The sequence below is a fragment of the Myotis daubentonii genome, chromosome 19, assembly GCF_963259705.1.
Source record: "Myotis daubentonii chromosome 19, mMyoDau2.1, whole genome shotgun sequence".
Taxonomy (NCBI): domain Eukaryota; kingdom Metazoa; phylum Chordata; class Mammalia; order Chiroptera; family Vespertilionidae; genus Myotis; species Myotis daubentonii.
The window spans coordinates 18,921,676-18,943,307 of record NC_081858.1 but is presented as its reverse complement, the minus strand read 5'-3'; the positions used below and the strand labels follow the sequence as shown (position 1 = coordinate 18,943,307).

The window sequence follows — 21,632 nt, the reverse complement described above, 5'->3', positions numbered from 1 at the left end:
CCGATACTAAGCTGTGGAAGCAGATGGGTTCCCGCTGGGTGTGGGCTTGACTCTTAGCCTGTCATTCATCCTGAGATGTAGGCAGAGCTGGGGAGGGGGCAGTCTGCCCGCCGCCCGTAGTGCCCCCGAGGGCAGCTCCTGCCTGACCTGCGGCTGGCGGGGGCGGCGTTCATCTCGCACCCCAGCTCCGTGGCAGGTGCATGCTGCCTTTTGAGTCCCTGGAATCCCGATGCTTTCGCACCTGGGACCTTGCTGACTGGAGAGAGGGCCCTCTCAAGGTCAGGCCATTCCTAGAGACAGTCTAGACCAGGGGTGGGCAAACTTTTTGACTCGAGGGCCACAGTGGGTTCTTAAACTGGACGGGAGGGCCGGAACAAAAGCATGGATGGAGTGTTTGTGTGAACTAATATAAATTCAAAGTAAACATCATTACATAAGAGGGTACGGTCTTTTATTTCAATAGTTTTATTCATTTCACACGGGCCGGATCGGGCCGTAGTTTGCCCACGGCTGGTCTAGACACACCCTCGGCTAAGCCTTTCACGTGCAAGCCAACCCATCCAGAGCCCACCCCGCGTCTCCTCCCTGGGGCTCCCACATTCCTGGCCACCACCCACCGGCTTAATCACCCCACAGCCAGGCCCCAGCCCCGGAGAGACAGCCCCAGGACCCAGAGCCCATTGGAGGTACTTAAAGCACCTCCCTGCCTCGCCTTTCCTGCGGGAACCACACAGAACAGCACTGCCATGTTTGCCACCGTGCCCTCGCCTCCCGACCACCCTGGTGCTTCCCCAGGGGGGCCCTCTGTTTGGGAATTGTGAGTAGCAAACTCTTTTCTTTCCTTTCCTTCTAAAGGCTATATATATATATTAGAGGCCCGGTGCACAAAATTGGTGTGGGGGGGCGGGGGAGGCGACATCAGCCCCCCAACCTGCACCCTCTCGCAATCTGGGACCACTGGCTCCTAACCGCTCACCTGCCTGCCTGCCTGATTGCCCCTAACCCCTCTGCCTGCCTGCCTGATTGCCCCTAACTGCCCTTCCCTGCCAGCCTGATCACCCCTAACTGCTCCCCCCCTGCTGGCCTGATCGCCCCTAACTGCCCTCCCCTGCTGGCCTGATCGCTCCTACATGCTTAGGCCTTGGCCCCTGCCACCCTGGCTTTGTCCGGAAGGAGGCAGGACAACCGGAAGATGTCTGGTCAACCCGGTCTAATTAGCATATTATCCTTTTATTAGTATAGATATTTTTATTGATTTCAGAGAGGAAGGAAGAGGGAGAGAGAGATAGAAACATCAATGAGAGAATCACTCATCAGCCGCCTCCTGCACTCCCCCTCCCTGAGGATTGATCCCGCAACCAGGGCATGTGCCCTGACTGGGAATCGAACCTCAACCTCCAGGTTCATAGGTCGACGCCAGCCGAGCAACAAACTATCTTTTCAATGGCAGCCTCTCCCAACCTATAGGCCTCCACAAAACCGTGTTTTACCACCGCAAGGCACAGCGTGGCTCTGAGGTAAAGGACACCCGGCTTACTGGTGTCCAGGGAACCCATTGCCCTCCTCACCGCGGCCAAGGCAGAGACGTCGCCTCCGCGATGCTCCGCTGAGCTCATGCTGAGGACGGCGCCACACCTGCCCTCTGCTGCCTGTCAGTCTGCAGTGGCCGGTGACACACACTGTCTCCAACTTGGTCCAGAGGCCCCGCCCACCAGAGGCCGCAGCCCAGCTCCCACAGCCCACCTCTGCCCCCCCCTCCCCCCGACACTCACTGCGCCACCGTGCGGGGTTCCACGGGGCTCAGGGTGTCATACACCATGACCAGGTCATTGCTATTGGGGTCACAGGCCGTGACATCAAAGCTTCGGAAGGTGAGGCTCAGCACGGAGTGGGCATCGCCCCGCAGGGTCCACTGGCAGCGGGCGAAGGCTGGGTAGGGGCTGTCGGGAAAGCCGGGCGTGGTGAAACGAGTCTGTTCCCCCCATCGGGCGTGCAGGGCGAATTTGCATCTGTCTGTGGGAAACAGAGGAGGAGAGGCAGAGCCGGGCAGAGCCGGGCGGAGGCGGCAGGGCCAGCAGCCCAGAACCCCGCAGGGGTACCCCCAGGGCTGGCCTCTCCAAGGCGCCCCAGGTTGCCATGGGCCCAGATGCGACCAGGAAGCAGCATCTCATGGCCTGGGGACAGGTGAAGGGGATGTGCTGGCTGTCACCAAGGTGTGACTTGTGGGCACACCCGGATCAAAGGGCATCTGGCCACACCCCAACCCGCCACTAGGAGGAAGGCATGGTACTTACTGTCCTGGGCCGTCTGCACTGTTCTGGGGTCAGTGGCTGGAAAACAAGAGGGAGAATCGAGGTTTTACTGGTCTGGCCTATTTCCTCGTTCCTGCTTCCTTATTCCCCAGGGGAGGAGCCAGCAGCTCACTACCTTATCTTCCTGCGGAGGAGAGGGAGTTCCTGCCCGCCAATGCCCACCCCCAGCAGCCCCGGCAGCCCGAAGGCCCGTACTCACGGAAGGCCACCACCGAGGTCAGCAGGAAGGAGCTCAGGGTGCGGGCGCGGGGTGGCAGGCGGATGGCGCGCTCCTCGGCCATGATGCGCTCGGCCTCCTCCACCAGGTGGCTGGGGATGCTGAACTCCGACCAGTAGTAGGCGATGACGCTGCCCTCGCTGTGGGGAGGCCCGAGTCTGAGATGCGGGTGGGCTCTGGGCACCCGCTGGGCACCGCCCGCCCTGCCCGGTGCAGACCCAAACTCAGATGTGGAAAAGTAGCAGAGGAGCACTAGCCCTCCGGAGCGGCTTACGGGGCAGGCCCGGCACCCTCCTGCCTGGCGCCCTCCGTCAGAGCGACACGGCCCAGACAGGAGCTGTCGCAGTCATGGACAGAACAGGACTTGGTTCCCCAAGCCAGGGCCTCATGGCTGCATCACCCTGCTGGCCACCAGGCACTTGTCCCCCTCCAACAGCGCATAGATCCCATTCCCAGCACCTCCCCGGCCCCCGCCTTCTCCGCAGCACCCACCTGAAGGCAGTCACTGTCGACTCCCTGTAGTAGGGCCGCAGGACGGGGATCTCATTGTACAGTTGCTTCAGCTGCGGAAAAAGAGGAGGCTCAGTGAGGCCAGTACCTCTGCCCCCAGCCCGGGCCGCTCCCTCCCTCCCTCCTAGGACCTGGTGCCCTCCCATGCTCCACACCAGCCCAGGGAGATACAGCCAGGACAGGGCTCCAGCCCAGGGCGTGGACTCACCGCCTCCTTCACTTTGCTGGCCAGCTCTACAAATTCAGTGGAGTTCGGGTTCTCATAGGCGTCCAGAAAGTTCTCGTTTGTGACCCTCAGGTAGCCATTAAAGACCTTCTGGATCCGCACGTCCCGGTCTGTGCAAGGCCAGGGAAGGAGAAGAGTGAGAGGAAGTGACATCATCCCTGTCCCGTCCCCCAGTGTCCACAAGCTGCCCTCAGCAGCCCTGGGGATGTGTGTGTGCGGGTGACAATAAAGGGCGTGGAAATGGTGGGCCAGGTCCCAGTGGGGTCCACGCCCAAGCATGAAAAGCTACAGAACTGCTGACAACCAGAGGCAGGGGCAGTGGGTGCCAGGAGGGGCCAGCGGACCTGAGCGCTACGGGCCAGCTCTGACCAATTCCTCACCCACCGCCCACTGCTTGAAAGAGGAAAGGGGAGGCAGAGTCTTCTACCCCCCCTCACCCACCCTGCTGCACCTCCGTTCTCTCCCTGTGTCCATAAGACTCGGGCCCTGGGTCTGTCCCTGAGGGGGGAGATGGGCCATCCCCACATCTCCCTCCCCAGCCCCCCCCCCCACCCTCCGCCACAGCTTTACTCACACTGGAAGTGCCACACCAGGAAACCAGCCACGAGAGAGACCAGGAGGATCACAAGCACGGCAGCCACGGGCACCACCCAGGGCCTGAGGCCTCCTTTCTCCACCTTCTTGGTGTTGTTGACGGGCAGGAACTCCAGGCCTTCCTCAAAGGCATGCATGCTCTGCACAGAGGAAGACACAGCCGCTCAGATGCTCTCCCACCTGCCCGCCTTGCAAACCCAGTCACTGCAGCTCTCCACGGACACGGATCCGCTCCGACACTTGGAGAGGCCCAGGAGCGGGGCCCAGGCCAGGGCCATGACTGGCCGCCAGGTGCCTCGGTGCAAGCTTCTAAAGGCAGCCCCTCCTCTAGCCCCCCAGCCCCAGGCCCCACCGATCCCCTGCCCCTGTGGGCAGCACATCCTAGTACACTGTACACCCTACCCAGTGGCCTTGCTTTGCCAATGTTTAACCAGTTGGCCGGGCCACCGTGGAACAAGCCACCTTGCTTTCAAGCTTAGGTGTCGGAGGGCAGGATTTCAAGGTGAGGTGAGGAGGTCATGATTCTACTGGAATCCATACTCATGCTCAGACCCAAGAACCGGGAAAACAACAAAATGTCCCACAGTCTGGCTGGCGTGGCTCGGTGGTTGACCTATGAACCAGGAGGTCATGGTTCATTTCCCAGTCAGGGCACATGCCCAGGTTGCCGGTTCCGGCTCCATCCCCAGCGTAGGGCGTGCAGGAGGCAGCCGATCAATGATTCTCTCTCATCATTGATGTTTCTATCTCTGTCCCTTCCTCTGAAATCAATAGTAAAAGTATATTAAACAACAACAACAAAAAACCACCTTCCCACAAACAGGATGGCGGCTTCCTGGGGTCCTCCCTGTAAAGGGGCATCAGGAAGTGGGGGGGGGGAGCATGTGTGGATAGGGCAGGTGCGGAGCCAGCATGCCACGACAGGTGAACTTTTCTAACACGCGATCTTCCAGCCTTCAATCCTGCAGAGGCGCCGTGTGTCATGAAATTGAACGGTTCACAGACTTAACTACCTCATATCCACGGCAAAAGGAATTGTAATAACAGCGAGAGTCCAGCCCGAGCTGGTTTGGCTCAGTGGATAGAGCGTCAGCCTGCAAACTGAAAGGTCCCAGGTTCAATTCCGGTCAAGGGCACATGCCCGGGTTGTGGGCTCGATCCCCAGCGGGGGACTTGCAGGAGGCAGCCGATCCATGATTCTCTCTCTCATCATGAATGTTTCTATCTCTTCCTCCCTCTTCCTTCCCCTCTGAAATAAATAAAAATAAATATATTTAAAAAATAAAGTAAAAGCGAGAGCCCACACCCCAAATTCCACAGACACGCCATTTTTAACCCTGTCTGGATGTGGCTCTTCTGGGGTTAACCCCAGAACTCTAAATAATGTGCCTGAACGGACATTTCTTGGTTTGTCACATTTAAACCTTCTCTATGAAAGATTCTCCCGCTCCTGTCATATTTGAATACTTTTATCTCTAAGTTTTTAGTTTCCTAACGGGTTGTATCTGTGACTTTATGTAACATTGCATACAGAAACACACTCCACAGCTGACCTGACCATGGTGATCATATCACAGTACATAAATGTATCAAATCAACACGCTGTACACCTTAAACTTACACATTATTGTATGTCAATTATACCTCAATAAAAATACATTTTAAAAAAAGATATGAAACACACCCTAGAGGCAAACTGCTTGCTCTGGAATTTGTCCCCGTATTTCTACATTATAGGCCAGTGCTACGATCTCTCGATTCATCTATTTAAAATATAATCAACTGACTTTCTTTATGATCATATGGATTTCAATGTCCTTCCTTCGCTCTCACCCAACCTCCCCACAGTGATAGGGCTAAAGTTTTTTTTAAAAAAATACATCCATACTCTGTGTTTTCATTATTAGTCTCTGAAAATATTATTCACTATTGTTTCCTTTCCCAGTACAGCTATATTTTGTTTTTCCTGCTGCAAATATTCTTTCACTTGGGTTTCTTTTTTTTTTTTTTTTTTTTTATGTAGAGGGCGTAATGTCACAGGAAGGCCATAGTATTCTGCCACCGTGAGGAGTATGCCCAAGTTGCTGTTGGATGTGTTGTACACAGAGAAGCCATTCTTCAGGCGCTCTGCTCTCTCCACACCCAGTTGGGGTTTCTTTTGAACACACACCCAAGTCTTTCCATACAATCGAAGAGCTCTGTAATACTCTTCTAATCTCCCACACATAAAGTCTGTCACATAACCTCTCATTTCATTTTCCTCCTGGGGCCTCCTTCCTACAGCCCTGTGTCCTTTCTCATAGCTATTGTCTGGAACCTCCTTCATCATCCTGGGAATTCCCTTCATCTCCCTCTTGCGTGAAACCCCTGCTTCCTGGATCCTATGTCTTCATCTCTCTTGAATCACTTCATTTTGGTGGAGCACATACTTCAGTATCTTCCGGAGAAATGTGAGACTTTGGATATTCCTGGAAGTACCTTAATTCTGCAGTCACGTGGGTTGATAGTTTAGCTGGGTATAGAACTACAGGTGTCAAATAACTTTCATTTAGAATTTTGAAGGCTCCATCGTTTTTTAGCTTTTAATTTGGCTTTTGAGACAGATGATAATAGTATACATCCATTATTTTTTATTCATGATTTTTCACCTTTCTCTGAAAGCTTAGAGGATGTGCTTTGAATTGTTTTTTGTTTTGTTTTGATTTTGTGAGCTGAGATCTCCACCTGCCCTTTGAATTGGAGAACTCTTCTCTTTCCGCCTGGAAAACTTTCTTGTATTATTTCTTAGAGTATATCCTCCCCTTCATATCCTCTGCTCTACCTTTCTGCAATTGTTTATTGTCTGTATTGATCTCCTACTTATTCTTTCTCTGCAATTATCCACCTTGTTTCTTAACCCTTCTATTGAGTTTTTCATTTCTGCTTTAAAACTTTAATTTCCAACAGTTCTTTCTTATTCTCTGAATTTTACTCTTCTTGTTCTCTGAATTTTGAGTGGACAGTCTTCTCATCTTTGTATTTCTATTGAGTGCCTTTTCTCTTTCATGTTGAAGGCTTCCCCCAAAGCCCAAGGATGCTCAGTTGTTCATGAATACTTAGGAATGAGGTCCGAAAGGCTATTTAGAAGCTTTGGGTGAATGGCTTGGCACAAGTGGGTTTTTTACTGGACATTCCCAACAGGTAAGCTATTGCAGATCTTTTCTCTGGGGTGCTTTAATTGCTCCAGAGAATTTTTTTCTTAAATGTCTTGAATGGAGCAATTTAAACCAAGCCACTAACATTCCAGAACATGTGAGAGAAATCAATTTCTCACCCCTGATGAGGGACTGGTGCTGGTGGGATGGGGTGTTTTTGCTTGGGACAGAAGTGGGGATCTGAGAATTTCTAACAATGTCCTTCCCTTCTCACCTCTGTCTCCTGTGACACCAGAGCCCAATTCCAGAGCCTGGCTGAGGATATTCTCAAAGAAATACAGCTCGATCCCCAGTAGGGGGTGTGTAGGAGGCAGTGGACCAATGATTCTCTCATCATTGACGTTTCTATATCTTGCTCCCTCTCCCTTCCTCTCTGAAATCAACAAAAATATTTTAAAATATATAAAACATTGCTGAGAGAAATTTTAAACGACCAAAATAAATTAAGCAGCATCTCATGTTCACGGATTGCAAGAGTCAATATAGTCAAGATGTCTATTCTCAAGTTTGTCTAGAGATCCAATATAATCTTGATCAAATTTCAGCCGGCTTTTTGATGAGCTCTCTGCTCTGAAGTTCATATGGAAATGCAGCAGCCCGTGAAAAGAAGAACAAAACTGGAGGACTAAAATCACCTGATCAAGACTCACTATAAAGATACTGCATGTTTTTCTTTAAATTTCAAAAGTCATCTATTTCATTTCCAAGAATGATGCTTTATTCTTTGATGGTTACTTCACTGGGTAGTCTTTTCTTATTTTATGAATGCACTACCTCCTGGCTCTTTCTGAGGTTACCAACTATATATATGATGTCGTAATTCTCTTCAGAACTTTGTCTTTCTCTTGCAGGCTGTGGGCTTTCTTTCAATGGCCAATGGTCCTTCATTGTCTAATCATATTTAAAGATTTTTTAAAAAATAAGGCTTTAGAGCTAGACTCTCTAAACACTGTGTGTGTGTGTGTGTATATATATATATATATGTGTGTGTGTGTGTGTGTGTGTGTGTGTGTGTTAGAAGAAATGTAAGAAAATAATTATTGTTTTTATTTTCAATTTACAGAGTAATTTCACAACTCTTTTCTTACTTGAGCCTCGCAGCAATCCTGGAATCGCTCATGAGTGGTGCCACCACCCTGTCCTACAGACAAGGCCGGGAGAAATGAGGACTTTGCAGGATCACGCAGCCAGGTGGTCCTGGTCTCTGCCTCCCAGAGTGGTCAGCTTCCAGAACTCAGGAAGCAAGCATTCAGCGAAGAGGGACAGCAAGCCCCATGGACAGGCAGCCCAGGGCGACTCAGGCCTGGCCTGGGAGCAAGGCCATCGGCCGTGGGCCCGGCTCAATGGCAGAGCCTTGCTGGTCCCTGCAGCGTGACCGCTGGGCTCCACTCAGCCCAGAAAAGCTGTTTAATCAGTAATTAGGCTGCTTCCTTTTATGACCCTACTCTCTGCTCCATTTTTAGGCATGTTAGAGATTACTTTGCCTAACCCAGTGGTTTTATTGATAAGGAAACTGAGGCGGAGAGGGAGTGACCTGTACAAAGTCACAAAGGTAGGGAAGTCGGTAAAGCAGCAAAGCCAGGCCGAGAGCCACGCCCTCCCACGCAGGCGAGTTGCAGGCGAGCTCCGGTGGAGGCGGGGGCGGGGAGCTCCATCCACTCGGCCCGGTTACACACACCATCTCCCTCCACATAACAATCGCTCTGCGGGGCCACGGAGCCAGCGGGAGAGGACGCATGCCGGTGCCTGCTTTTGCCTCTTCCTGCTCTTTCGTAGAAGTAAACACGTTGGCAGGTGTACATACAAAACCCCGTGCTTTGGACATACAAAAGCCAGTTGCTTGCTTACTACAAACAGACAGAAAGGCCAATGGCCACCGGCCAGCCACAGGCCCAGGCACCCCGCAGGGCTCAATGCCAGCTCAGAATGACTTCCTGGAGGGCAGGTGGGCGTGAAAAGCTTGGGGGGGTACATGAAGAGTGAAGAACCTGGAGGGATGAAGGGGGACGACCCAAGGGGCAGGTTGCAGGGACAAGGTCAGATGATCGCCATTCCCATCCAACTTCTTATTTTATTTATTTATTTATTGCTATCCAACTTATTAGCGGGATAGAGGGGATGGTCCAGAAACCCAGGAGCATGTAGCAGCCCTTCAGTATCCTGTTTCCTGTTGCTTTAAGCGACTCATCTCCTCCCCAAGGCCAGTGGTTGTCCTAATAAGCTGATGTACAAAAGCTATTTTTGACAGAAGAAAGACCCCCTGTCGTCCCTGACTCCCATTAAGTAAGAAACTCACCGGGGATGAAAGCTCAATACTAAGCAAACAAAACCGTGTCCAAGTCAACCAAACAATCCTCCCACCCCAGAGGCACTGTCTCCCGGCTCCCAAGCACACGCTGCAGGCCAGCCACCAGCTCCCAACTCTCTGGGGCCCACACTCCCGCTGGCCCTAGGACCGGTGAATCCAGAGCTACACTTATCACCCGTTGTTCAGAGTGTGGGCCTCACGGGAGAAAAGCACCTGGTGAGTGTTGACATTAATAAATGGCAAAAATAACCCTAACTGCCCGGCCGGCGTGACTCAGTGGTTGAGCGTGGATCTAGGAGCCAGGAGGTCACAGTTCAATTCTCGGTCAAGGGCACAGGCCTGGGTTGCGGGCTCGATCCCCAGTAGGAGGGGGTCGAGCAGGAGGCAGCCGATCAATGATTCTCTCTCATCATTGATGTTTCTCTCTTTCTCCCTCTCCCTTCCTCTCTGAAATCAATAAAAAACAAATTTAAAACATTTAAAAAATAACAACAATCTGAAAATCCATGCAAGATTCCCATGCAAGTAGATGAGGAATAAAGAAATCTTCAGGCCAGATGGTTGTGTGTGTGTTTTTTAAAGATCGTTGCTCATTAGGCGAAGGTTGGGTGTGACCTGCCGGGAAGGGAAATGAACCTGAAAACAGAAAAGGTCCCTCAGAGTCCTGGGAGGTACCGTGGAAGACCATCACGCCGCAACTGGTGACCTGCTTTTGCTGCTGGAGACCAAGGTCAAGGGGCAGGGGTGATGTCACTGGCTGGAGACAAAGGTGTGTTGCTCAGACCTGAGACTAGAACAGGGTGGCCGGCTCCACGCGCCACTGCCGATTCTGCCGTTGATTTGTGGCAGGTGCTATTCACGTATGGGCCCGGTGACTCAGTGCACCTGTCACCAGACGGGGTGGATTTCATTCGGCTCCGTGATGTCATCACTGTCACTATGGTCATTAGAGCCATAAAATATCCCTGAGATTGTTCAAGCAAGAAAGGACCGTCTGAGCATCTGCAATGGTTCTCCAAGGAGAGGAGGTGTTGTGTTCTGCGGCACTCGAAGGCACATGCCTTCCTCTACAAGGAGAAAGACAAAGCCAGCATAACTCTCACAGCCCCTCCCGGATGCCAGTCCCTGTGAGTTCCTGGCCAGAGTCCCCAGAAACACAGGCCACCCAAGACGACAGCGCAAGAAATGAGTTCCAAAAACTAACGCTGCCTTTTGTCTTCCCAGGCGACGCTGAGCACAGTAGGGCCGCAGAGCATTGAGATTCCAAGGTGAAACTGGAGACAGGCCTCTTTTTTAAGTGGCTGATTATCAGGGGACCCTGTCTCCAGGCGGGAGGGGCCCTACTTAGGATGGCTCTCTCTACTATTTTTTTTTAAATATATTTTTCTTGATTTCAGAGAGGAAAAGCAGAGGCAGAGAGAAACAGAAACATCAATGATGAGTGAATCACTGATCGGCTGCCTCCCGCACACCCCCTACCGGGGATCGAGCCCACAACCTGGGCATGTGTCCTGACCGGGAATCGAACCGTGACCTCCTGGGCAAATATGTCTCTCTACTTATGTCACCACCCACACCTAGGACACCTCGGGCAGCTGTGGACAGAGAGCAGCAGCAGCCCATGCGCAGGCTCCCGGGAGCAAGACTTCAGCCGTCCTGCCGCCGTTGTAGCCCCGGCCCAGCACAGCGACCAGCACAGAGGGGACGCCCGGCTTGTTCATCACAGGATGACCAAAGGGATACAGGAGGAGGGAAAAGAGCCAATCAGAGGCCTCTGCCCACTCAGCAGCCCCAACAACTGATCTCAAGCCAGAGTCTCAGGATCCCATGGATGGTCCCACACCAGCATTTCCCGACCGGCCTGGGCACGCAAAGTAACAATAAAAATGAAGTGAGGCCAGCAACGTGCTCCCAGCATCCACATTCCCAAGCCCCTCTCCACGGAGAGGCTGGCACAGCAGCCAGGAGCGGGGCCAGGTCATTCTTGGGAACTTCCAGTCCCAGCAACTCAGCCTTCATTTCCCCGAAGCAGAGGCTGGGCTCGCCCACGTCCGTCCGACCACAGAGAGAGGTGCCAGCTGGTCAGTTTCAGTTTCAGCTGGACGGGGCGGGCCTTTGCTCCCATGCCTGGGGCCCTCCCACAACAGGCTCTGGGCATCCCCTGGTCTCCTAGGCGGCCACCGGAGTTCCTCGGAGACACACGCCCAGCCGAGGTGGGGTCAGATGGAGGTGGACTTTGGAACCTGCTGCCTCTTGTTGCCTAACCCTCTCACACTTGCCCTTTGACCCGTCACTGTCCTCCCACCAGAAGAAGAAGCCCAGAATTACCTGAGATCCGTGGCCCCGAGCCATCTAGGAGAACAGAACGCTGACCCCCCAGCTAAGTTCCCAGTGAAGGAAAGAAATCAAACAAAGTTGCACACCTGGTTGGGGCAGGAAGAGAAGTTGCGGGGGCCTGACTCAGCCAACCGGGTGCTGTGTCAGCAAGAAACCCAGGGCTGGGCCCCTGCCAGCCAGCATGGCTCCCTCGCCAACTCCCTGCACTGCCCGGGCCCTGCCCACAGAGTAGGGTCCTGGGACCACACATCCCTGCAACACGACCCCCAAAAGGGACAGACCATAGACTGGGGAGGACCCCCAGGCAAGTCCCTTCCTTCCCTTTTGAGGGATGGGGGTGGGTGGGACCTACATGGGGTGTGGGGCCTGGGAGCTCGGGGCCATTGGGGCAGATATGCCTCAGTCTCCCCTCTAAAAAGTGGGTTAATGACCCCTTGCAGCCTTCTAAGTGCAGGTGTTGTAAAAACAAATTACCTGACTCATGCTAATGACAAGGGCCTACCTACCATCTCCCTTCAGCTTTGATTTCTCCACCCACCCACCGTCATCTGCCCAAAGCCAAGCAAGGCCCATTCCTCCCTCCGGTCTTGTGGAGCAGCTGGAATTCCAAGTTAAAACATTCAAACAAAACAAATAAACAAACAAAAAACCCCTTCACAGCACAAGTCTGCCTGGAGGCCTCACACAGGAAGCCCCTGGGAGCCACAAACCAAGGCCAGCCCATCCTTGCACCCTGAGGGCCTCCTCCTCCTGCTGGGGCTATCTCCCCTCCCTCTTCTCTCCCCTCCTCCCCCCTGCGCAGAGGCCAGCGGGGACTGCAGGGGGCGGAAGATGGGGGGTGGGGGGAGATAATGCCCTCCTTGGGATCTTGTCACCCATTCTCGGCCCTGAGGCCATTTCCCCCAGCAAAGCCAGGGAGTCTGCCTGAGCACGCTTCAGGTCTCAGTTTACACATCTGATCTAGGGGTGCTGACGGCCCCCACCTCTCACCCTGCCCCCAGCCAGGAGGCCCCCCAATCCTGCATGAACCCAGGAGACTGGGCCCCTCCTGCCCACTCAGAAGGACTCCTCTCACCACCTACCAAACCTGCCTGCCCTTGAGGACACAGCCAAGGCCACACCCCTGAGGGAAACCTCAGCAGACCGCCTCAATCCACAGTACGTTCTCCTGGGCCCTCGCCTCCCCTATGACCTGCACCACCCACTTGGCATCCGTGATACCCCACTGACATGGTGAGCACACCAGGCAGCCCTGGGAGGTCAGGGTGCCCCAGTTCCTACTTGTTCTGCTTCTTTCACCATCCCTTTACCCTTGACCTTGCCAACGTTAGCAACTGAGTGGTTGATTGATTGCTTGAAAGACATCTCTCTCCACAGACAGGTGTAGAGAGCGTACCCGAAGCAAGCTGGTATAATCTCCCAGGTGAGCCCAGGGGACTTTCCGAACGCGTGTCGGGCGCTGGAAGGGGAGAGAATGCTCAGCTCGCATCCTAGTTCTGCTTCCAGCGCCCCCCAAATTTGGTCTCTCCGAGTCTCTTCCTCTCCCAGGACACATCCTCGTTTGTAATTCCACCAGAGAATTCCATCTAGCTTCCAAGTTCCCCCTCCATCCTCTGCCCCAAAGCCCCGCTGCCCCTTTCCTTCCCTTCCCTGGGCTCTTGGGTCCCACGAGGTCTGCACCACCCATCCTCATTTGCCAGAGGTCTTCTTCCTGGCCCCCCAACCTTCTCACCTGCCCCAGCGCGTCACCAGACAGGGAGCAGAAACACCCGCCTGCAGCGACAACCAGGCGGATCCCCCCAGAAACCCAGCAAGAGAAACAGGAAGTCAAGGCAGCGAGAGATTCTGACCCTCTTGCTGCCTGGGTGTGACCATGCCCACATCCCCCCTGGCCCCTCCCCACTAACCTATCTTCCGGTCCTAAAGCTGTCCTTCCTTCCTTCCTTCCTTTCTTTTTAAAAAATATATTTGTATTGATTTCAGAGAGGAAGGGAGAAGGAGAGTTAGAAACATCAATGATGAGAGAGAATCATTGATTGGCTGCCTCCTGCACGCTCCCCACTGGGGATCGAGCCCGCAACCCAGGCATGTGCCCTTGGCCGGAATCGAACCTGGGACCCTTCAGTCCGCAAGCTGATGCTCTATCCACTGAGCCAAGCCAGCCAGGGCTAAAGCTGTCCTTTCAAATGTTATAGAAATCAATTACCCAGTATATAAATTTAGGGATTGCTGGCTTTTTTCACGCAGCAAAATTCCCTGGAGCATGACTCAAGTCATCGCACGCATCAGTAGCTTGTTCCTTTTATTGCCGAGTACTATTCCACGATACGCGTGTTGAACCTTTTTGAACAGCTGTGTTGGTGAACCCAGGATCTGCAGAAGTTAGTGGAAGAGCGCCAAGCCCACGTGCCTCCTGGCACTGACGGCATTAAAAAACATCTCTCCCACCTCCCGAGTCGCTCCCAGGCAGGCTGGAGTACACTCTAAGTGGCTGTTTGGGGGGGAAAGAACTGAATATGCAAACAGGAAAGAAAGCACCGCCACAAGGGAGGGGGCCTGGGGACCCAAGTCCAAGGTTATAACCCAGAACCCCGTGGTGGAAGGAGGTAACAGGATAGGAGCCCGGGGAGAACTGCAGAACCCTATCCTTGGACTTGGATTCTTAGAGCTGGGACAATTTTTAGCCATCATCCCATCTCCCATCCTCCCACGGCCAGCCTCTCTGGGGGAAATAGCATTTTCATTTGGTGCCAACATTACAAATCCTTCCTCCCCCAGGTGCGATCAGCATCACAATGCCCGGCACGTGAGTGTGGCAATGGGGCCAGCAGCTCAGGCAGCTCAGGCAGCTCCTGAAATACTTCCTTCCAGGTCCCCATGCTGAGTCGGTCTCCTCCTCTCGCTAAACCCGCTCAACTCAATCATCTAGACATCAAAGTGTGTCCTAAGCCCATGGCCATCTGGTTCAACCTCACAATTATTAGCTAGCAATATTCCCACGAAGACATGGGACCCAGCACTCGACAGCATAATCCGAAAGGGGCCTGACCAGCGTGGTCTCCCTGGGAGCCGTTCATCAGTTACCCACCTCCTCCCCCCCATCGCACTACTGACATTAACATATTCAATTAGCACACACACAAAATAAAACAATACATAAGCAAGGCTACAGCCACTTGTTGGAAGCTTATGCAGCAATCAAAAAGGGGTTTTAAAAGAGTAGGTAAGCCCGGCCAGCATGGCTCAATGGTTGAGCGTCGACCTAGGAACATGGTTGGATTCCCAGTCCTGGGTTGTAGGCTCGATCCCCAGTGTGGGGCATGCAGGAGGCCGCTAATCAGTGATTCTCTCTTCCTTGATGTTTCTATCTCTCTCTCCCTCTCCCTTCCTCTCTGAAATCAATAAAAAAAAAAAAATAAAAATATATTTTTTAAATCTGGAAGAGAGAATTTCAGAGGAATTTCACCTTCTATTTTGTATATTTCTGTACTGCTTGCCTTAAAAAGAAAAACAAACCAAAAAACCCTTCTTAACTTTTGTAGTAAGGGGGGGAAAAAAGCAACTTCTTTCAGAAAACATACATAGGCAATACCAAGTTAGTAAAATGCTTCTCTAGGGTACTTTCCCCATTTTAAAATTCTTTCTACTTATCTGAGCCAAATTCTCTTGAAATATGAACATATTAACCTTTTAATAGTAATTTAAAGTTACAACCAAATAAAACTATGAGGGGATTTACTTTAGATTCTAGGAAAGCCACACACATGCCTGGCTTTTACGGAGCGTGGCGTCGGCTCTACAGTCCGGATCTCCACCTGCCTTCATCATCCCGGCTCACAGCACAGCACAGTCACATCACCACAGCGGGAGGGAAGTGGCTTTAGTGTCCGTTGTCAGGGTGGTACAGTAAGAGCATGACTTACTCCTAACAGAGATGGACACAATTCTGCTCTGGGCAGCCTATCCTACAGGCTGTCCATGTCTTTCTGACTCATAATTAAGTCATCCAAGGTATGGCCTTTCCCCCCAGGAGGGTGTCATCCATCAACAAAGATGATAAGCAAATGCTCCAAGACCTCACCGGAGTTGCTACTAAATAAGAAATGTCGCAGAACCCAGGAAGGAGTTAGGAGCAGACCAGTAACTTGGATCCATAACTGGACCCTGTTGGCACAGTCCTTCAATCAGATGCAAGTCTACTGGACCTTACGGTTCTCCAGCCCCCAGTCCTCCACCGTGCCCAGCAGATGGGAGGCTGACACAATGCCTTTCCCAGAACACAAATTGGTGTGTGCCTAGCAACTGGATAAAACATACACATAGGGTAAGACATGGAAAAAGGCAGAAAAAAATGTAAGCAACCTGATTTGTTGGCTTGAAGGGGTAAATTATTTTTAATTTAAAAATTTCCATTATGACGTTTATTCATGTGTATAATGGATAAAGGAACATTTCATTCAAAGCCTTTGTTGAAAGCGCATCCCCGGCCAGACTGCTGGTCTACCACGAGTAACTCATTAAAAGGAGAGACCAGACGAGTGTGGGGTGAGAGGTGTTTAGTGGACTTGGGTTGGCGCCTGGTGCTCACCACAGTGCTTAATGGTGTGTTCCAGAATTCGGCTGGGAAAAGGCATCAATCACCATCGTCTGTGGAATACAACCGTATAATGGCGTTGCGGGTAAATCATAGGCTTTGAAGTCTCAGATCTGGGTTTGAATCCTTGTTCTACCTCTGCCTTTGGGCCATTATGCAAATCAAACTCTCTGAGCCTCAGTCTTCCCATCTGTGAACTAGGCATTTTGTCCTCACACGGTTGCTATGAGGATAAACAGAGGTCATGAACTTAAGTGTGCATATTTAATGAGGCGTAGAATGACTGACACCATATTCTTCTCTTTTTCACCATCATCATCATCATCATCGCCATCTCAGAGACAAAGGAGCCAAGATTTTGACCAGTCAGACAACCATCACCAAGATTCTAAGGATTCTGCTGCTAAGTCTGGAAAGAACAAGCAAATTCTGAAACGATGAGATTCTAAGACAGAATTTTTAGTAGGTGACCTGCTCCTAGAAAAGTTCTTAACAAACAAAAAAGGGCAACTATTGGCCACAAGCTCTGAGCAAACCCCAGACAAGCTTCTCACCACTGCCAGCCGGGGTGAGAATTCTCTGAGGAGCCCAGACGTTCCCATTCTCATTCCCATGCAAATGCTACTGTCATTTTGCTAAGCCCCAGGCATCTCAGAAACATCCCAAGAAGAGAAATCCAGTCTCTTACCCAAATCAAATCAACTCTTACTAATCCGTCCCCCCTTCCTGAGCCCACTGGGCCGACAGCCCTGTCTTGCACTAGAGCTGTCCAAGCAAAACACAGCAGAGCCAGATGACCCGAGTTCAAATCCCACTCCCACTACTCTTTGGCTCTGGTTCCATTTTCCTCACCTATAAAGGGTAATAATAATAATACTAAGAGGCGTATATGACATAGGCTCAGCAGATGCTGGCGATGATTCATAGTCCTCTAAACACCCCAGGAACATGTGCACAGCGTCAGAAGCAACGGCGTCTTGGGGGCTGCATCCCACTCTCCTTCCTCTTCCAAGAACAGACTTTCTCCCTTATGAGAGACATGAGCCAACAGCCTGGGCAGAACCACAAGCCAGAAAAGGAACTGATAGCAGAGGAACTCCAAGACCACAGTGGCCAGGGTGGCCACAGGCCACAGCGTACAGAGTCTCGCTGTGATGACACAGCGCCTGCTCAGTGCATTCCCACAGGGAGTGGGCAGCTATCAAGGGAGGACTGCCTTCTCTTATGCCTCAGTGTCCACCTCTCCTAAATGAGGGCCATGAATTCCAGGTCTTCCCCAGACCAAGGTGGACAAAGCCCGGAGAAGGCAGGGTGCTTGGCCATCTGCAGCACCTGGGAGGCGAGTCCCCACCTAAAGAACCATCTTAGTGTCCCACTGACTACCTTCCCTGCCCGCCCCTCACCCTTTGCACACACCTTCCAGCATAGGAGCCTCTGGGAGCCCCAAGAGAGAAGGAAGCGTTTAAAAGTTTGGCTTTGTGTGATGGGAGGGGCAGAGGGGAATAAGAAGGAGAAAGGGACCAGCAGCCATGGACTTGGCACACGTCTCCATTTTCCAGAGGATCATGTCCACAGTAGCCGCGTAAAGGGAGGGAAATGACAAGTGGAACCCTGGGAGGAGGGTCCTGGTTGCTGGAATCTGTGCCCTAAGTTCCTCAGAGGGACTCCCTGTGCCCAGGGGGCAGGCCGGTCCCTCTGCGAGGTCAGAGCCCCCCAGACAACCTGGCTGTGAGCCTCTCCATGTACATCCATTCTCCTAACACCACATCACCCTACTGTTGGTCTCGGCTCATAAATTCAAACGATGATTTAGGCACCACGCTGCAGCTCACAGATGGCTTTCATTTTGTAAAGTATCCCTTTTGATCCTTGCAACAACCCTATAACCTATATGCAGTGTCAGAAGCTGAGGCTCAGAGATTAGGTAACATCTCTGAGCAGGAAAAGCCAAGGCACCAGGTCTTGCCTCCATGTTGGTCACTCCTGCCACCACATCACCGACGGCCTCCGCCCCATTCGTCTACTCTGACTCCTCAAGCCTGGGTTAGCTGCCCGTCTTTAGTGCCCACCGGGGTTTCTCCAGAACCTCATTCTTACCACAGAATTTAGCCCCCTGCCCCCCACACTACACTGGGTGCTCCCCGAGGGCAGAGCCTGGGTCCCCGGGTCTTTCCCAGTGCTGGCGCCCCATACCGGGCCCAGGCTCCGTCGGCGGGGACCTAACTGACATCTGCCACCACGTGGATGAGTGAATGTTTGACCAATTAACAGAGATGCCTCTCTGAAGAGGCAGGGCTGTACCACCTAGCCGGCCCCCACGTCTGGTTTCCCAACCCTGGCTTCCCTATGCCTAGGGCACACCGCGTCTTACATGGGGCAGCCCTGAGAAGGAACCCCTGGGTGCCAAAGCGACTTCCTGGCCACCATCACATCTTCCACAGAGGCCAGGACCCTGAGTGAGCAGGCCCCCCAGTTCCTGTTACCGGCGTCGTGCACCTGCTCTCCTGCACCAGGGCTCGCACAATCCCAGACACAGTGTGTGCGCGGAGCACCGAGCGGCCACCTCCCGCTGCCCGGGAACAGGTGGGGGTGCGGCAGAGGCTGGAGTGTCCGCCTTGGGAAGCACACAGCCAGACGCAAGCACCGCCGAGTAGAACCGTTCCCAGAAGCACAGTGCCCCGTGGGGCTGCATGGCCAGCGAGGCTCTGCAGGTGCAGAGGACAAACCCAGGGCAGCAGCCGCTCCTCCTGGTCAGGGAGCAAGTGAAGGCAGAGTCTGCAGACCTGACTGTCCAAACACTGTCCATGGCCCAGGGACTGGGACTGCTGGTGAGGTGGGGCAGGGGCGTGGGGGGGGGGGGTTGGGGAGGGCGGGAGGCAGGGATACTTCTTGGGCAGGGATACTGAGAACTTCCTGGAGAAATGGAATGGGCTTTGGGCACAGCAGGCCACTCCCTGCAGGGCGCATCGTGCCTCATCTATTCACACACACCTTACAGGGCGCTCAAGACTGTAAGCTCCTTAAGAAAAGCAACCATGTCCTACTGGCCTTCAGAGCCCTCCCTGCCACGGTGCCCGGCACAGAACGAGGTACAGAGCTGGTTCCATGGAGCTCGGCAGGGAAAAGACAAGTGATCCATGAGAAGGGAAGCAGCTCGTAGGAAGTGGGAGGAAGAGCGCAGTGGGGTGGAGAGTGGACGATCTCCACAGAACATGAGACACTGGGCGGGGGCCAAGGGGAGAAGAAAGCCGGGGCTTGCAGGGGGCAGGAGACGTGTCCGTGGTGCCCTTGGAGCTCAGGGCAGAATGTGGAGGTGAGCCGCCCCAGGCCTGGCCCCGTGGGGTGGGGCTGGGGTGCGCATGGTCAGAGATGACTCAGAGGAGGTTCGGGGAAGACCCTGCTCCCCCAGCGTCAGCAGGAGAGAGTCCCAGAAAGGGAAGTCACCGAGAAACACCCGCCCTGAAATGACAAACACCCATCGCAGGCTCACACCGTGGCGTGGCGGCAGAGCCTCGGTAGGCAATTACCCAGGGTTCATAAACACGGCAATTACAGGAAGGAAAACAGGTACCCATCCGGACGAAGTGCCTCCAGCGGGCAGAGCGAGGCCAGCAGCACAGGCCCCGCAGGCTGGCCGCCCAGGCCCACGCTTGCTGGGACAAGGAGGGGCAGCGAAAAGGGGAAGAAACAAGTTCTGTTGGTGGTTCTCGGCTTCTGCAGGCTGCCTAAGCCAGGATGCCGCCGGAGCAAAGGAAGTGATTTTAGGAGCTCCACCATCGGACCTGGCGTGGGGCAATGCCACAGCGCGGGCACAGGACACCAGGGCCAGGAGCACGGGAGAGCAGGGGCACCGGTCCGCCTGGCTTTTGCAGCTGGCCCTCACCTGGCCTCCAGGAAACCTGGGACCCCGCCGGGCAGAGGTGGGGACCTGAGCACTGCCACCGAGGCGGGCCCTTCAATGCAACTAGCAGCCCATCCCAGCGTGACCTGAACGTCATGTCTGAGATCTCTCGGGTCTCCCACTGTTCTTCCTGCCCAACAAGGGCTCCCAGCTTCCCTGTCACCTAAAGGCTCAAGACAAGTACCCACATCCTTTCCCATGGAGTCACCTTCCCCAAAAGCTCCGTCCTCCCTTGGAGACGCCCAGACAAGCCCCACCGTGGAGTCCTGAGCTCCAGGCTCACGGTAGCCAAGGGTCTAGTCTCCCAGGTGCCTGGAAGCCCTCTGCAAAGGGCCCCCAATGCCCCTGGCCAGTAAGGAAAAAACAAATTCCTGCGGAGGCCAAGCGAGGCTACGACCCCCAAGCCCCCCGGAGACCTCCCTTCTCCCGGCCACACCACCCGCTCCAAGCCTGCGCCCCCGGCTCCTCTGGGGGTTGCTCTGATAGCGCGGAGCCCCCGGAGGGGACCGAGAGGGTCCCTTTTTCTCTTGGAGAGTCCGCATCTCCAAACACCTGCGCCTTCCCGCCTCCCCCGTGGCTGGCGCGCAGCAGAACAGGTACCAAAGGTCCTGTGGCCAGGCACCGGCCGAACAGGAAATTCCACCTGCCTGGCCAGCTCCCGGGCCACAGAGGGCAGTGGAGCGGTACCCGGGCCGAGACAAAGCGCGGCAGTGCGGGCCGTCCAGCTGCCGCCGCACCCGGGCTCCCCGCCTGGACGGCGCCTGCAAAGCCCGCGGCCCTCGCCCCGGCGCGAGGGGTCCCGGCTCCCCGCCGCCCGCGCCCGCGCCCACCTCCGGCCGCGAGCTGTACTTGAGTCCGGCGCCGAGGTCCTTGGAGCCCCCTCCGCCCTTGCGACCCCGATCGCTCTTCATGGTCCCGGTGGCGGCTCGCGGGTCTCAGAGGCTCAGAGGCGTGGTCCCCGCGGGCGGCTGGCTCCCATCGCCGCCGGGTCCGGTGGGTCGCGGGGCGCGCGGCGCAGGAGGCGAGGGGTGGCGGGCGCAGGCGGCGGGGAGTCCGGTCGCAGGCCCGGCGCCCGGCCAGCAGCGGTGTGCGGGGCGGGTCTGGCCCGGCTCTTCCTGTCCCGCGCAGGTAGTTTCAGGGTGTGGCCTCCCGGGCCGCCCCGCCCCGCGCCGCTCTCGCCGGCACCTTTCCCGGGCCCGCCTCCCTCCAGCCTCGGGAACCGCCTCCCTCCGGTAAAGGGGAAAATCAGGCCACCGGCCCGCGGGTGACGGGGACGTGAGATGCGGCGGCTTCGTGGGCGGTGGCCATGAGCACCGACTACGCCCCGCACGGAATAGCAGGCACCCGACCACAGCAGCAGCAGGGGCTGTCCGCGCTCCCCTCCCCTCCTGGCCTTTCCCCTTTCCCTTCCTCCCGCTTCCTGGATGCCAGCCGTCGTT

At 54.4% G+C, this 21,632-nt stretch overlaps 1 protein-coding gene and 1 pseudogene across 2 annotated transcripts in view; both read right to left on the bottom strand.

Annotated features, from left to right (window-relative positions):
* Positions 1-21,315, bottom strand: part of ST14 (ST14 transmembrane serine protease matriptase) — a 35,325-nt gene extending 14,010 nt beyond the window's left edge. The window contains exons 1-7 of one of the 2 annotated variants that reach the window (XM_059676438.1): positions 21,024-21,315; positions 3,840-3,999; positions 3,248-3,375; positions 3,022-3,092; positions 2,512-2,669; positions 2,295-2,330; positions 1,773-2,013 (exon numbers count right to left, since the gene is read on the bottom strand). In XM_059676438.1, the coding sequence (XP_059532421.1) occupies positions 1,773-2,013; positions 2,295-2,330; positions 2,512-2,669; positions 3,022-3,092; positions 3,248-3,375; positions 3,840-3,999; positions 21,024-21,104 (875 nt within the window). In that variant the 5' untranslated portion in view covers positions 21,105-21,315. Of the gene's footprint in view, positions 1-1,772; positions 2,014-2,294; positions 2,331-2,511; positions 2,670-3,021; positions 3,093-3,247; positions 3,376-3,839; positions 4,000-11,689; positions 11,729-21,023 lie in introns of those variants that run through there. The other variant, XM_059676439.1, reaches the window with a different exon arrangement.
* On the bottom strand, positions 5,896-6,004 carry LOC132222349 (small nucleolar RNA SNORA11; annotated as a pseudogene).
* Positions 21,316-21,632: the final 317 nt, after the last annotated feature.